The sequence below is a fragment of the Haliotis asinina genome, chromosome 6, assembly GCF_037392515.1.
Source record: "Haliotis asinina isolate JCU_RB_2024 chromosome 6, JCU_Hal_asi_v2, whole genome shotgun sequence".
In the NCBI taxonomy this organism is placed as follows: domain Eukaryota; kingdom Metazoa; phylum Mollusca; class Gastropoda; order Lepetellida; family Haliotidae; genus Haliotis; species Haliotis asinina.
The window spans coordinates 69,491,410-69,508,777 of NC_090285.1; the positions used below are offsets into that span (position 1 = coordinate 69,491,410).

At 39.9% G+C, this 17,368-nt stretch overlaps 1 protein-coding gene across 1 annotated transcript in view; it reads right to left on the reverse strand.

Annotated features, from left to right (window-relative positions):
• The window catches only part of LOC137288176 (intermembrane lipid transfer protein VPS13D-like), a 120,739-nt gene extending 112,574 nt beyond the window's left edge, over positions 1 to 8,165 (reverse strand). Inside the window, exons 1-3 of the mRNA XM_067820611.1 lie at positions 8,061 to 8,165; positions 4,489 to 4,628; positions 3,482 to 3,559 (exon numbers count right to left, since the gene is read on the reverse strand). Coding sequence (XP_067676712.1) covers positions 3,482 to 3,559; positions 4,489 to 4,585 — 175 coding nt within the window. The 5' untranslated portion in view covers positions 4,586 to 4,628; positions 8,061 to 8,165. The remainder of the gene's footprint in view (positions 1 to 3,481; positions 3,560 to 4,488; positions 4,629 to 8,060) is intronic.
• Between the last annotated feature and the right edge of the window lie 9,203 nt (positions 8,166 to 17,368).

The window sequence follows — 17,368 nt, forward strand, 5'->3', positions numbered from 1 at the left end:
GTGCTATACCTATCAGCTCAATTGACAACATGTGTTGTCACCCAACAACATACAGTTTGTCATACCGTTAATTTCTGTTGTGTACCAATCACCTCAACTAACAGCTGGTGGTGTCACTATACCAATTGATCTCATAGTGTTTGATCATCAAATCTAAATTGATCGCACAATGAGGGAAGGCTCTGTCCGACTATGAACTTACATTTCAAAATTCTCAAGACAGACACTTTCAGGGTCTGTCAGATTATGAACATTCGGTCAACAACTGACAATACAGCTAAGCCAGGCTCTCTCTGACTATGAATTTACATTTCACAATTGTCAGTACAAAGACATTCAGGGTCTGACAGATTATGAACTTACAGTCAACATTCAAAATTCTAAAGACAAACACATTCAGGGTCTGTCAGATTATGAACATTCGGTCAACAACTGACAGGGCAGTTAAGCCAGGCTCTGTCAAATTATGACCTTACATCTCACAGAGCTAACAGATTTTTGACAGTGAGACCAATGTCTGTCAGCCAGTGAACCTACATTTTACATCTAAAAGGAACAGTTAAAGTAGGTTCATCAGACTACTTTTTATACACATTTAATAATAGACGGGCCATTGAAGGCAGGCTGTCTGAGACTGAATTTACATTTACAATTGACAGAGCAATGACACTAGTGTCTGTCAACCAGTGAACTTACTCTGTCAGTTGGTGAACTTACATTTAACAATAACTTGTAACACATGGACACTCTCAATACAATGTCTCATTTATCTATGAATCTGGAGTGCAAAGAGTTAGAAATTTCTCATTATCATACTAATGGAATATTCAAGAAAAACAAGTTTGCTATGAAGCAACCTGGATCAAATTCTGATACATGCTATCAGTGAATATTATGAGTACTGCAATTATGTATACAGAAGTCACCGTTCTTTCCATACTTCCACAACCTGGAACATTGTATCTACCTATCCATTGTAAATTCTTGTTATTTTAAAGAAAGGCTTTATTTCCTAAAATCGAATTTGAATTCCTATTGTCACACAACAAAAACTGACCATCTTCAGTTCAAGTCATCCTGCATCAGCAGAATCTTAAACCAGTGTCAGTAAATGCAAGAAACAACGTTTTCACCAGTACTGTGTCTAACCAGCCTAAGTGCCACTAGACGTTAACTCATTCCAGTTCCAATCAGACAGTGTTCCCATTGCATCCTGATGTAAGCATTCAAGTCATCTGTGATGTCAAGCACTATCAGTGTCACATACGAAGATAAATTTAGGGGCAGTGACTATTACACTGCCATCTCCATGATTTCTTCATGATAACATTGTGGTACACTGCTTCTTGCATCTTGATATGTCAGAGTCATATATATATATAGTTAATCATGACAATAATTCACAATGCGATTTTTGTCATTGCACTGACATGTAAACCACATTTGTTTTCCCATGGTACTTTTTTGGTTTCCAGCAACATTTACTTCATCAACGATCATTTGTATTTTATGTTGGGATAATAATACAGGTGGTAAACTTGGAGCCAGTTTACGAATGAGGACCTAAAACTAGAACTGTACCCATGATATCCATGCTGATTAGAGTGAGTGAGCTTTGTTTTATGTCACACTTTTCTAACGTTCATATGGCAAGAAGCATGTGTGTATGTGTGGCTGCTTGAACTAGTCAAGACTTAAACTCTTTCGTTATAGAGCTAGCTCACTGAGGAATGATGCCAATGGTAGGCATGAATGCCCCACTCAGATACATTATACTGTGTCAGAGTCGACTAGTCCTTATGTAACCCATTAATGCCGAGGGACCAACAAGTACCATACTTTAACGTGTTTTGGTATGACGTGGCTGAGGATTGAATCCATGACCTTCCACACTCCAGGTAGACACACTAACCACTACAGCACAGAGGTGGTCTCCATGGATTATGAATGAGCATAGTGTTAGCCACTACCATTCTACTCGACATGATGAAGCTTTCTCAGTGCAGAAAATATTCAAGAAGAAAAACCCTGAATACTGCAACAGCTTGAGACAAAAATCAGAAATGATAACATAAATAAAATGAACCATTTACACTGAAACCATTGTAGTTTTCATAACTTACTGATACATCCATTCATTTACATTCTGTGGACAATTCAGCAATGGTCTTTCTATTAATGATAATATCTACCTAATTCTTAATGTATGAAAGGCACTGAATCAACGACGAGCTACGCTATCATTGTTACTGATAGAGTTCACATGCATTTGGAACACATAAATATATAGCGGTTATTTCCCTTTACAGAAAGCAGGTGGCATATGGTTTTGACAACTACGTCAGACAAGGCACTAAAAAACAAAATTAACTGTGACAATAGTGAAATTGACAAAATGCAAAACTATACAGACAACCATGGCTTATTTCTGAATCACAGAACATAGATTTGAGGAAATCCAAATGGGTGGAAATGTGAAGTGAATCCGAGAGATGTGTGTACAACTTTAGCAGTTCAAAGAGACAGTGACAAGCAGAGCCACAGAACTTAAAAGTTATATTATTTTAGACAGGTGACATGTGACTAGCACCAGAAACCACATATCCTACCTTTTGATCTCTGTATATTCTCTGAGGGTTAACCTTATGTTAACTTCTGTGGCTATGCCATCAGATCTTTATCATGTTTATCAATCTTGGCATCATAGACCATCTGATTTCAATGAGGCTGGCATAGACAGAATCTCAGTTTGATGTCAACAGAGGTGCACATCCACTACCACAAACACGACCAAAGCCATAGTATGTATGTGGTAATCAACCCTCCTCTCTTGACTGACTTGTTCCATCTAGAAGCTACTGGATCAGATTACAACTGCTGCTAACCAGGAAGGAAACGTAGGGATCAAGTATCACATGCCATTCTCCACCTTGGACAGCAATAACCTCTTCACAAACATACTTCCTTCCCTGAAGCCATTCATAGATCAGTGGACATAGAAAACTATATGATGTGATTGACTAAACTAATGACTAGTGGCTGTTGTGACTAGACATCTTAACTAACTCAAAATTTACCACTGATAATGCATAATGACATTTTAATTGGACCTTTGTCTACTTCATAACCAAAATCAAAAATATTTTGAGGATATTTTGCGTGACTATAGGATAATGTCCAAGAAAAGGAACTGATCTGAAACAACAATATTCATAGATGATGCTACACAACATTTAAAACTTGAGCTATTCTGGCGCTATTGGTCAAGTAGTACACTGTACACACACAAACCAAAGGATGTCTTCTCAAACACATACATCTTCTATAACCTTACCAAGTGAGAAAAGGGAACTAGTGTGGGTCAACAGCTACTGACTGTCATGGCTGTCAGTGACTGTGGTTGTCACGGCCCATCCAGCCTGATAACATAAACACTGAAGAAACAAAATATTTCCAAAGCAAATGATATTTTCAAACTTACCTGATTTTACTTCCAGAGGAATGTCAAGGCTTTTCAAGGCATCTTTTTTCAAAGGCAAATTCTCAAGTTCAACAGCTCCTAAAATGTTAGCAAGACGTAGAAATATTACTGTTATCAAGTTATCAAATGAAAAGAGGTAAATCGTTTTAAAATGTGTGAAAGCATCAGAAATCTGACAAAAGTAAATACAAAGAACTCATCACATTCCTACACCCTATCCCCTAAGTCCCCTACACCCTATCCCCTAAAGTACCTCTATAACAAATGGCCAATCCCTTCAGGGTTTCAAAATCCCATCACCTGATGCCCGTGACAAGTCAGTTTTCATCTCAGGTAATCAAATAATGGTATCTTATTACTTGTCCATGGGTTACTAGATAACTTACTCTTACATTTCAAACTGCAAATAAACTTGGATTTCACTTCATATGTGCTCAAACTTTTCCCATTATATTTTGAACTGATAATATAGCAGGTTTGTCTTTCTTGGCTATTTATCATGTTTTGATAAATAGTACAGTAAACATTAACATCAAATAACACATTGATCTATTCCCTCATAATTTCATCATCATGATTATTTCATAAAAATCAGGGAAAGTGGAACATTTGTCAGCACAAGCTCTTTCCTCATATTCACTTGGCCTGTGGCAAGTGGCTTTTGGATTATTTTTTAATCCTTGTGCTCAAATTAAGAGGGTCATTGAACAGTAATGTGAACTAATGGAGTCAAGATAAGGGTAAAAGTAATTCCAAAGTAATGAAGAAACCAGACGTTTACAACTTTCATTTAACCCTATAGCATGGGTTGACAAACCAAGAATTATAATCAAGGAAGACCTGAAACCATATTCATTGGATTCAGGTGCAACTATGGGCCATAACTCATCATCAAACATTTCTGATGCACCTAGCCTGAATTAGGAATGCAAGGCTGCCCAGAGGCATCATGGACAACTGCACTTCTGAGCCTGTCATCTACTGCATGCCCATGTTGGATATCTCACCTTGCAGCAGTGCTATGGACAACTGGTCTGTGTTGAGGTTCTCTACATACTCCCCTACATAGGTGTTGAGCACCCATGCAGCCAGGCCCTCTAACATGTTGCTGGTCTGTCATCAATACACATCCACATCAGAGGTACAACTGTGGACAAGAAAATTCATGTTAGCATTAGAACAAAGCAAATGCTATGATGGTTATAAGGCACATATTATACTTATACAGTGAAGGGCACATATGGATGAGGCAGCTAATGTACATGTCAAGGCCTAGGCTGTTTTCAGTGCTAACCAACTGAAATACCATGCCACATTTTTTAACATGAACACCCCACTCACTCATTGTATACAGACTTTGAGCAAACCAGTAGTTGTTGTATTGATTGTAGACAATGTAAGACAATGTTAAGTGCCATCCCGTTACATAGTTGGGTAACTAATGTTCTCTACACCAAACAGATGCTATACCTACCACATAACCATGATTACATAGATAAAGTCAAAGATATTGATAAACTACTGGTGACAAACAAAAGCAGCTTCTTCACCCATATTTCCTGTTATCAAAATTAACAGTAGCTGACAATTACTGCTCCATAGTGAATATCAACCCAGCGTCCTGTGACATCAATACATCAACATGTGTGAATGAAAGTTTAAATAAAATCTGAGCATGTTTTACTATGAAACATGATATCTACAATGCTGAGTAAGTGACAGTTGTTGGTAATGTTACACACTAACCATGCTAACTGCAATATTTCAGCAGTATGACAGTATTTCATCAAGCCAGTAAATTAAGTTTGGCCATGCAGACTGGTGGTTGATAGCGAAAGCAATACTGCACACTCAGATCCTTAACTATACAAAGTGGTCACATATGAACTCATGTACCATGATTACAAACCTTGGATCAAAACACACAAAAACAGTCCTAATGGAGAGAGGACTGTGAAAGCAGGACGATATGCCTAATGCACAGAGGACATGTTGTGTGTTCTCTTATGACTTGGTTTGAGCGGATGTCCAGTGTTACTAGAAGTGACTAACACATACGTGCTAGAAAGTCATAGCAAAACAAGCTATAATCATTACCTCACACAGCTGACAACGCACTTGTTTGTATGAATACTGTGTATAGAATTTACAATAAGCCATTATGAAAATGAACAGATTTATGTACAGTTTCTCAGATGGTCATAATTCAGAGATCTCCCTTGATATATTCAACATGTGACAAGCACATGTTCATATATACATTCAAATCATATATCAGTTCTATACTGGCTTTCAAAATGTGCAACTTACTGTTATGCAATAACTTGGCCTTATATGGGGTTCAAAAATCCAATCGCCTGATGCCCAGAACAAGTCAGTTTTCGTTTCGGGCAAAAAAATAGTGGTATCTTACTTGTCCGTTGACTACTAGATAATTTCCACTTATGGTTTCAAACTGCAAATAAACTTGGATTTCATTTCATATCTGCTCATAATGTAGCTATTACGTTTCGTAATAATAGTAATTTAGAGCTATCGTTCTTTGAAATTTATCACTCTTCGATAAATAGTAAAGTAAACATTAACATCAAATATTGTGTCATAAAATCAGGGCAAGTTGAAAACTAGTCAGGACAAGTTACTTTCTTGAAGTCACTTGCCCTGTGGCAAGAGGGTTTTTAAAAGAAATTGAACCCCTGCTTAAAACTACTCAGGTTAACACCATCACCTCTACGCAATTTTACTACAATATTTATCGACAGGTATTATAAGCAAGCTAAGTATGTTCTGCAGGTTTACAGTATGTGGAAGGATGAAAAAATAATATGGTCAGAATCATTATAGTCTTGACTAGCACTGACCAGTTGTCCATAGAAGACATGGTTCTGTTTTCAGTATTACTAAATCTAGCCGTAAAACATGTAACCATGTTAAAAGGAAACTAGCATACAGAAACAGTTATTGCTGTGTACAAGTTATCAATAATTGATCAGTATCATACATACACACTTATGACCAATAATAATTCCAGTATTCTTATCCAATTCTTTGAGAACAATAAAGGACAGCTAAAGAAAATTCTTCAGGTTAGGTAACATAACAGAAAAATTGAAGCTCAAGTTATGAATGTCCCATGACCCATTTAATTATAATAGCAAGTTCAAGCTCAATAGTCATTAATTGTTTCATTACCTATCAATCTACTGTAAAAGAAACCCTCAGAGTCAAATAGCCACACAATCAGTTATTCAAGGTTATTGTAAGATATAAATATATATATAATTTCATAAATGGCATGATAAATTCGGAAGGGCGATAATTGTTACAGCTAGTTGTGAGGAAACATTTATTTATACTGCCAAGATTTCCTTCTGCAGCATTATATAAAAACATGATTGGCAGCAGTGAATGGGCAGCACACGTCGGTGAAAAGCTAATTAAGTGTCATAATTAATTCTGTTTTCTTAATTTAACGAATGCCAGAGTAATTCTCAAAATACTGCTAACATATGGCGACAACTGTTCGCTAGTCAGTATATTATGGTTACAACAATACATCATGTTTTCTCATGAACAGATACACAATGCCCTTTCTTTTGCAAATGAGCATGATGATGGAAACATATTTTGAGTATTTTCCTGCATCTATTCATATGACCAATATTTTAACATGAAAATGGGGATCTACACTTGATGACCACTGTATAAACAAACAATATGATAAATACAACCTTTTCCATTTTTTTCACAGTTTGTCAGTTTGATGTGCAAGTTGAAGACAAAATGTTCATAAAACCATGCTAGTGTGTGGTACAGGAGGATACATAAGATTATGCATTCCTTCAGTTCATGAGACTTTTCTTTGGGAATACTTTAACACAACGACTGATCATAAATATATATTTATACTACGTTCTTATTTGTGTTTTAATACAAGTTGCCATGGTGATGTCTTGACTTTAAAGGGACTTCTGCCAAGTTCTGGTGCATGTGTACTCATGTTGACAGGTATGATCCAAATAGTTAACGATAAGCAATATTCATCAACGATTCTTCATTAGTTCAAAAATTACCACGATGACAATATCATATCACACCTATGTACATTGTCAAATGACTTCGGTAACATCAGTCGACTGGCGAACATTAAGGTGTCTATAATCCTTCCGCAAGTGTAAAGATGAACACCGTTCAATTATCAAACAATGTACACGGTGTCATCTCAAAAAAGTATTATAGACATGATACAGGCCAAAAGGTTCATCCATAGGGGACAGCATCCATAGGCAAGGCGTGTATGAACAGTCGCTAGTCGATGTCCATAGGGGACAGCATCCATAGGCAAGGCGTGTATGAACAGTCGCTAGTCGCTAGTCGATGTCCATAGGGGACAGCATCCATAGGCAAGGCGTGTATGAACAGTCGCTAGTCGATGTCCATAGGGGACAGCATCAGAAGATCATCCTGATGCAAGGACAGTAAATGTGCTCGTCATGTGTGTATCCGAATACGAGAAGCAGCCGAACTTTTTTGACAAGTAGCATAAATTTTAGTTGAAGTGATTCACATACATACTCACCATTACGCTGTTTTCCCTAGTTATATTCGTTAAACATCCTAATCCCTTCTTAACGACAAGGCGTGTATGAACAGTCGCTATGAAGAATCATGCTTTTTTTCCATTCAGTTCAGTCCAAAGATAGTGTTATCAAAGTGCGTAATGGCGTCTCCGCATATTATACCATACAGTATACTACTATTTGGCATGAGATGATTATTTCATAATATTTACAAAAAGTTATCGATAAAATGCAAATTGTTTATTATATGCTATTACAAAATAAATATATTGATATATCTGGTTATATTATTTCATGAGAATATTATTTCTTTAATTCTACAAGCTTTATTTTCTATAATATACATATTAGTTGTTACGACAATACTTCATTTAGTAGAATACGATGCGAGTAAAGGGACATAACTTTATTTAGTACCTTCCAATGATGCGACTTGCGCTAATACTGATAACTGCTTTCACAAATATTCCATTTTTGTTATCAAAATGTCGCTGATACAAAATAAAACGGAGGAAGACATGTAAGGGGCCATTTCCACATTTTTATGTGTGTAGCGTATCATTTTGAAAATGCGATAGAAGCGCTCTTAAAATATGTTATTGTGCTACGCAATAGCATTTGTCACCAATGTTTCAGGTCACCCAGGACCGAGTGTTGACGGAATGATCATACTGGTGCTGACGACTGCGATTCAAAGCAAATACGTGTGTCGACGTGTTAGCTTAACTGCAGATATTGATAGCGGGTCTCTGTAAACGGCGTTTATGGTACATATTTCTAAAGTGTGAACCATTTAATGTCACTGGTTTTTCCGGATGAATAATTAAAATGCCATGGATTGTTCAGATGTTCAAAATGCAAACCACTTATATTTGACCAAATTTGTTCATTAAGACAAATGAAAAAGAGGCAGGATTTCCCACCTTTCATGTGTAGAGAGCTGCATTTATCACGACTACAAGGACAATGTTGACAACAAACAACACATCCAAGCAGGTTTGGGGTAATCTGTAAATTCAACTTAAGTGTAACTCACCACGTTTATTCAAAGTAATAATTACTTGTATTAAAACCGAATGTGTATTTTGTGGCAACCTCGTTGAAATGTGTTCTCACCCTCAAAAGATAACACTAGGGGTAGCCTAGTGATTAAATCATCACGTACGCCCAAGCCCCGGGTTAAATTCCCCATATGGGTACAATTTGTGAAGACCATTTCTGGTGTCCCTCACCGGGATATTGCTGGAGTATTGCCAAATAACGTGATCTGTATTTATGAGTGACCTGACTATACGATAGCTGACTGTCGTATTTTTTTCTGGAAACAAATGACTGAAAAAAGGGTAGTAGTTTCGAGGGTAGTAGTGAGTAGGTTTGATATTCATTGACATTGCACGTAATCAGTTAACTGAGGCTACCAAATGGCAGATTGTGGGCATGAGACAAAGTGGCATGTCCCTATGTCAGACTGCAAAGACGTGTTAATGTTTGCCATAGCGTTATAAGCAGGTTGCTTAAAAAACATCGTACAACCGGCGAAGTCAAGGTCGCCGCTGGAAGAGGTCGTGTAAAAACAAACAGTTTTAGGGATGATAGACGTTATTTCGTGAGGCACGTCAGGAACCATTCTGGTCAACCAGTCGACTCCGTCAGTGGTGGCAGCAAATAACAGGAGTAAATGTGTTGTGGGAGTTGGTTAACAAACGTCTTGTAGCCGCTCGTCCCTCGAAACGACCCCGACTGACCGATAATCACATGCGTCTTCGTCTGGTTTGGGCACAGGCACGACTTACCTGGAATTTGCGCACATGGTGATGTACCATCTGGTCTGACGAGCTGAGGTTCAATCTGTACGTTGCTGACGGCCGCTTACAGGTCAGACGTCTTCCCAACACAGCACTGAACACTCACAACATACTGACAACAGCAGCTGGAGGTGGTGGGTCAGTGATGGTGTGGGCAGGATTCTGTCATGACCTGAAAGTAGACATCAAAGTCATCCAAGGCACGATGAATGCAGAGAAGTATGGTCGTGACATCATCGAGAACACTCTCCTGCCGTTTTTGCATGCCAGTCGTCACGTTGATTGCCTCTACCAGGATGACAATGCCCGTCCCCATCGTGCTGGGATGATCACTGACCTCAAAAGGCAGCACAACATTGAATCCCTTGACTGGCCAAGTGTCAGTCCAGATCTTAATCCAACAGAGCACATCTGGGATGCCATTGGGAGGAGCATTTCCTCGAGAGATCGGCCCCTGACCATCGTTCGCGAACTCAGACAGGTTGTCGTAGACGAATGGAACAATCTGCCAATGCAGTTCCTTCGTAATATGGTGGTATCAATGAGATGGCGTTGTCGAGAGGTGGTTGAGGCTCGTGGTGGATACACCCACTACTGATGCTAAAGATACACTCCCTAGAAACGTTAACAGTGGATTTCATTACAAGACATGATGGACTTCCATGTAACATGATGGAATTGGCAAAGTGCTGACATTTCTTTAACAAAATGTACATACGTTTTAGTCAACTTTTAGTCAACACTTTTTTTTGTTGATTTGACGTTATCTTTATAAAATGGAATAAATAATCTCGATTATTTTCAACACACATTTTTATCACTGAAGTAGGGCACATGACTGGATCTGACGGAAACTGGTGCGGACTCTTGTCAGTTTCAAATCCTGCTTTGTACTTGGACGAATGACAGATTCCAGCCACGCAGTAGTTTACCATCTCTACTGAGATGATTTTTTATGGGATCGAGCACAAATTCAGAGAACATGTATTTTCAAAACCTAACATCTCTATATACATTCTTCATGGATAACAGCTTCTTTTAGTGTATATGATTTTGTTTGACAACAGTATATGAATCCATACTGAAACGACGCAACAAGTTGTTATCCATAAAGAATCTTACTTTGTTGTGACTCGTCATACTTCTAAAATGCCCATCAAACAGATCATCTTTCTGCAAACACAATGAGCCCTCAGCGTATCAGCAAATGAAACAGCCAATCGGAAGCCATCGTTACACTTGAGTGCACATCCACCTGCTATGACTGGGTTCGGTATTCCGGGGGCTTCGTTTCGGGGGAAGTAAGCCCAAGTACAAAATATTGCACTTTTGAATCGCGATTGCACGCTTATAATTTTGTTTATTTGTTTTTTTTAAAGCAGCAATGTATATTATATGTCGTGAATAAGTGATATATGTGTTTGATTTTTTGGTTGCATGTGACCTTTAATACAATAGCATTCTTCTATTCATCTGCAGGATTTCTGATAAACTTTACATGTAGTTTCTTGTAGTCGACATTGGTCAAGATGAGAGTGTTAGTGCGATTGATATGGATAGTGTGAGTAGATTGGTTTTCTACTTCCACCAGACACGGGCTTCACATGTGCTATCCATAACTCAGGTATCAAACCTGATTGTCGGGAATGACAGGCAGACACCTCTACCGTCTGGCTACCGCAGAGCCTCTCATACCAGCCATTCGTGTAAAGCCCTTCACCCTGTCACCTGGGAATGATACAAAGGTATTGCGCAGAAAACAATCAAACATCCTGTTAAAGGTTACCATTCATGCATGAATAGCGAAATCTGAAATAATATTTTAATAAAAGAACGATAAGAAACAAACAAACAAACAACAAAATGTTTAAAGTACACATGATGCTACTGAAATCACAGCAATGTGAAGAAAAGGACACTCAAGGTGACAGCATACACAGCCTTGGCTTAGATACACAGCGTTCACTGGTAGTGAAAACTATGTACTTTAGATCCCACTGTTTGATGGTGCTGGAGATTGTGCAACATGCCTATGTGTGGGACGTCAGCTGTGTGAGGACTATAGTGCTTGATGTTGATGTGTAAGAGGAAAGTATCATGCAGAGTTGTCTAATTACCGGAACAGCACAATTCATGGGTTCGATAATTCGACAATATATGATCATTACATCTTGTCACAGGTGATCATAATGATCTCTTTGAACTTTATACTATGTCGCTCATATCTCGTATAATTCCTTTTATCCTGTGTGAACCCGTGAAGGTCCCGAGGTAGAATAGACCTTCAGCAACCCATGCTTGCCATTAAAGGCGACTATTCTTGTCGTAAGAGGCGACTAACGGGTGGTCAGGCTCGCTGACTTGGTTGACACATGTAATCGGTTACCAACTGCGCAGATCAGTGCTCATGTTGTTGATCACTGGATTGTCTGGTCTAGACTCGATTATTTACAGACCGCCGACATATAGCTGGAATATTGGTGAGTGCGGCGTAAAACTCAACTCACTCACTTTATCCTGCGTGCTAAACAATCGCACCGATACACTCCACAGGTGGATCCGCGTCAGACTAAGATAAGTATTCCCGTAACCTGGTTGTTGCCATAACGACTTTGTGGCAAAATGACGCCATTTCATTGCCGACAGCATAAACACACTGACAGACGAAAGATGGTATGCGCTCAAAATCTGGAGTGGAACAACTAGAAAAAAATGCTCTAAAAACGTTGATGACAGTTACCGGGACTCTGAGAACAAGGCCTCAAACACATGCATTATACATCACACACGTAAATAAATAACTAAATAACTAAACAAACAAACAAACAAACAAATAAATAAAAAATCGTCCACCGATGAACATGGGTGTGTCCGTATCGTTCCACTTTCTCGGACATCGGATGTTAACAGTCATGATTTCGAGATTTTACGAGCGCTTAATTTTATTTCGTAAGGTGGCATCACTTGGCGTTGGCAGGTAGCTTTGAGATAAAGAAAATGTTTGACAAAGGAGATAGTATTTCTGTGTACTTAGGACATAGGTCTACATTGCTACAATTTAGTCTCTTTAGTTGAAATCTTTGAGACTTTGTCAAGAAACTTATTCAAATGATCTGCGTGATAACAGGCGTTCCCCTGGAGTTAATGAGTGATTAAATCACCTTCTTTACATCTATGCGCGAAACCCAGCCCTCTCTGCATAGGACCCAGCATACTGTCAGTATATATTGTCTCAAGTACAGTTGCACCGTCACTGTATGGGATGAAGGGGGATAGTAGAACGTGACCTGTCAAAATATTCATCAGGTGCAGGAGTTACATGTCTTGCACACAAAAGCAGTTGGTGTGAAGACATTCCGATATATTCTGTACAACGCCTCTCGCCAAGATAAATGTAAATAAATGCATTTGTAGGTGCAGATACTCTACTGAATATAGAGCCTGTTTTGGTGATCCTGTCTGTATACAAAATGCGTATATACTCTACTGACTAAAGAGCCTGTGCAGGTGTTCTTGTCTATGTACAGGAGGTGTATATACTCTACTGACTATAGAGCTTGTGCAGGTGTTCTTGTCTATATACAGAAGGTGTGTATACTCTACTGAATATAGAGTCTGTGCAGGTGTTCCTGTCTATATACAAAAGGTGTATATACTGTGCTGAATATAGAGTTTGTGCAGGCGTTACTGTCTGTATACAGAAGGTGTATATACTCTACTGAATATAGAGCCTTTTTAGGCGTTTTTGTCTGTAGACAAAAGGTGTATATATTCCACTGAATATAGAGCCTGTGCAGGTGTTCCTGTCTGGAGACAGAAGGTGTATATACTCTACTGAATACAGAGTCTGTGCTCGTGCTCCTGTCTATATGCAGAAGGTGTGTATACTCTACTGAATATTGGTTCTTGTCCTGGTGCTCAAATTATTAAGTGAAATTTTATGAAATCAATGACCTATACTGGTTGTGGTTACACAAAATGGCGTGAAATGGCTGACCCGGTTAGTCAATTCAAAGTCTGACTGTAACACATACACTCTACTGAATACAGAGCCTGTGCAGGTGCTCCTGTCTATATACAGAATATATGGATACTCTACTGAATATAGAACCATTGCAGGTGCTCTTCTTTATGTAGAGCCGGTGCAAGTGCTCCTCTGGATAGACGTTAAAATGAGATACTCTTCTGAGGAAGCAACAGGCAAGGATCTCCTCTCTACAGCGAGCAGGTGCATATATTCCGCTGATTAAGGGCAGCTGCAGTTGCTGTCGTGGGATAGTGGGATATAGATAAACTGAGCTGTATATTTTCTTTACATAATGGCTTTTTAGACGACAGCTCTATACAAGGGACCAAAGACACACAAATATAATTGAAGCCCCTCATTAAAGGCGAATGTGACGGAAATGAACTGAAATTTGAAACAATACAAAATAAACATACATGTGATTATGCGCATGCGTATGGTTTACAAAATACCGTGTCTACTCCAATAATAATGTGTTTCACCCATCTCCCGTATCGCCGTTTACAACAGGCACTGCGGTAAACAAGAGGCATGACGTAAACAGGAGGCACGGCTTATCATTTCACTAATTTTCTAATCTGTAGACATTTTGTTGGAGATGAAACGGTTCTGTTGACTGATTCCCGCTATAGTGAACAACAGACAGCCCTTACAGTAAAAACTACGGTAACTGACAACATCGCTTGTGTTGAAACGTGGGAGGCAGTTTTGCCAGCAAGAAAGGACTCATTAGAAACAAGTACCACGAAGACAACCTACACAAGTATTTGAAAATGATATTGACATAAGTGGACACAAATACACACATATGGCTTTTCCATCTAAAGTTGATCTATTTAGGCTTCAAATATAATGTTCCTAGCCATAATCGTTATCTGTGAAAAGAATATATATATGTAAAAAAGTTTTTCATGCAATCTACGTAATCCAAGAAAGTAATAATATAAGGTATTCCGGTTGTTGTAGAGTTAGTGAGTCAGTTATGTTTGTCCGGTGTTGAGGGACTGTGTGTGAGCAAGCCCAAACTGACGCGGTTTTCACGTTGGTGAAACAGGCGCACTCGGGTATAATCAGGATGTGGCTCCAAACCACACACCCGGATATGAAATAAAAACATTGATGTTTATACAATGTATGTATTTAATTGCTGTATTAATCCTTAGAAGCGACCCCTGTTTCTTTCATACTACGTTAGTTGTTCTTCTTAGTACAGTAGCGCTTATGTTCTGTGTGTAGATGGAAAGTGACAGACGGAGTACCGTTATCGGGAGAACGACCTTGTTTGAAAAACATTGATTTTCCTATATACGATTAGCTGGGGTCATGTTATATTTTATTCTGTTATCCAAAGACAGGAGTTTATTGAAGTCTAAGATGGCAACTGCTACAGGTCTGTTATTTGAGATAAGTGGTATGGAACTAATGGATGCGGTCGAATGGGATTACGCCTTTTGATTTAAGCGCTCGCTCGTCAGTCCGAAGCGTAGTTTTGACTCCCCAGCACGGGTACAACGACTGAAACCCGTGCTCGTGATGTCAATCAGTGTATTGTCTGGTCCGGCACACTGAACGCCGTCATATGATCGTGATGTCGGTCACTGTATGGTCTGGTCCAGAACACAGAACGCCGTCATATGATCATGATGTCGGTCACTTTACTTATTCTCTGGTCCGGCACACTGAACGCCGTCATATGATCGTGATGTCGGTCACTGTATGGTCTGGTCCAGAACACAGAACGCCGTCATGTGATCGTGATGTCAGTCACTGTATGGTCTGGTCCAGAACACAGAACGCCGTCATATGATCATGATGTCGGTCACTTTACTTACTCTCTGGTCCGGCACACTGAACGCCGTCATGTGATCGTGATGTCGGTCACTGTATGGTCTGGTCCAGAACACAGAACGCCGTCATCTGATCATGATGTCGGTCACTTTACTCATTGTCTGGTCCGGCACACAGAACGCCGTCATGTGATCGTGATGTCGGTCACTGTATGGTCTGGTCCAGAACACAGAACGCCGTCATATGATCATGATGTCGGTCACTTTACTCATTGTCTGGTCCAGCACACTGAACGCCGTCATGTGATCGTGATGTCGGTCACTGTATGGTCTGGTCCAGAACACAGAACGCCGTCATATGATCATGATGTCGGTCACTTTACTTATTCTCTGGCCCGGCACACTGAACGCCGTCATATGATCGTGATGTCGGTCACTGTATGGTCTGGTCCAGAACACAGAACGCCGTCATGTGATCGTGATGTCAGTCACTGTATGGTCTGGTCCAGAACACAGAACGCCGTCATATGATCATGATGTCGGTCACTTTACTCATTGTCTAGTCCGGCACACTGAACGCCGTCATGTGATCGTGATGTCGGTCACTGTATGGTCTGGTCCAGAACACAGAACGCCGTCATATGATCATGATGTCGGTCACTTTACTCATTGTCTGGTCCAACACACTGAACGCCGTCATGTGATCGTGATGTCGGTCACTGTATGGTCTGGTCCAGAACACAGAACGCCGTCATATGATCATGATGTCGGTCACTTTACTCATTGTCTGGTCCAACACACTGAACGCCGTCATATGATCGTGATGTCGGTCACTGTATGGTCTGGTCCAGAACACAGAACGCCGTCATATGATCATGATGTCGGTCACTTTACTCATTGTCTGGTCCAGCACACAGAACGCCGTCATGTGATTGTGATGTCAGTCACTGTATGGTCTGGTCCAGAACACAGAACGCCGTCATATGATCATGATGTCGGTCACTTTACTCATTGTCTGGTCCGGCACACTGAACGCCGTCATGTGATCGTGATGTCAGTCACTGTATGGTCTGGTCCAGAACACAGAACGCCGTCATCTGATCATGATGTCGGTCACTTTACTCATTGTCTGGTCCGGCACACAGAACGCCGTCATGTGATCGTGATGTCAGTCACTGTATGGTCTGGTCCAGAACACAGAACGCCGTCATATGATCATGATGTCGGTCACTTTACTCATTGTCTGGTCCAACACACTGAACGCCGTCATGTGATCGTGATGTCGGTCACTGTATGGTCTGGTCCAGAACACAGAACGCCGTCATATGATCATGATGTCGGTCACTTTACTCATTGTCTGGTCCAGCACACTGAACGCCGTCATGTGATCGTGATGTCAGTCACTGTATGGTCTGGTCCAGAACACAGAACGCCGTCATATGATCATGATGTCGGTCACTTTACTCATTGTCTGGTCCAACACACTGAACGCCGTCATGTGATCGTGATGTCGGTCACTGTATGGTCTGGTCCAGAACACAGAACGCCGTCATATGATCATGATGTCGGTCACTTTACTCATTGTCTGGTCCGGCACACTGAACGCCGTCATGTGATCGTGATGTCAGTCACTGTATGGTCTGGTCCAGAACACAGAACGCCGTCATATGATCATGATGTCGGTCACT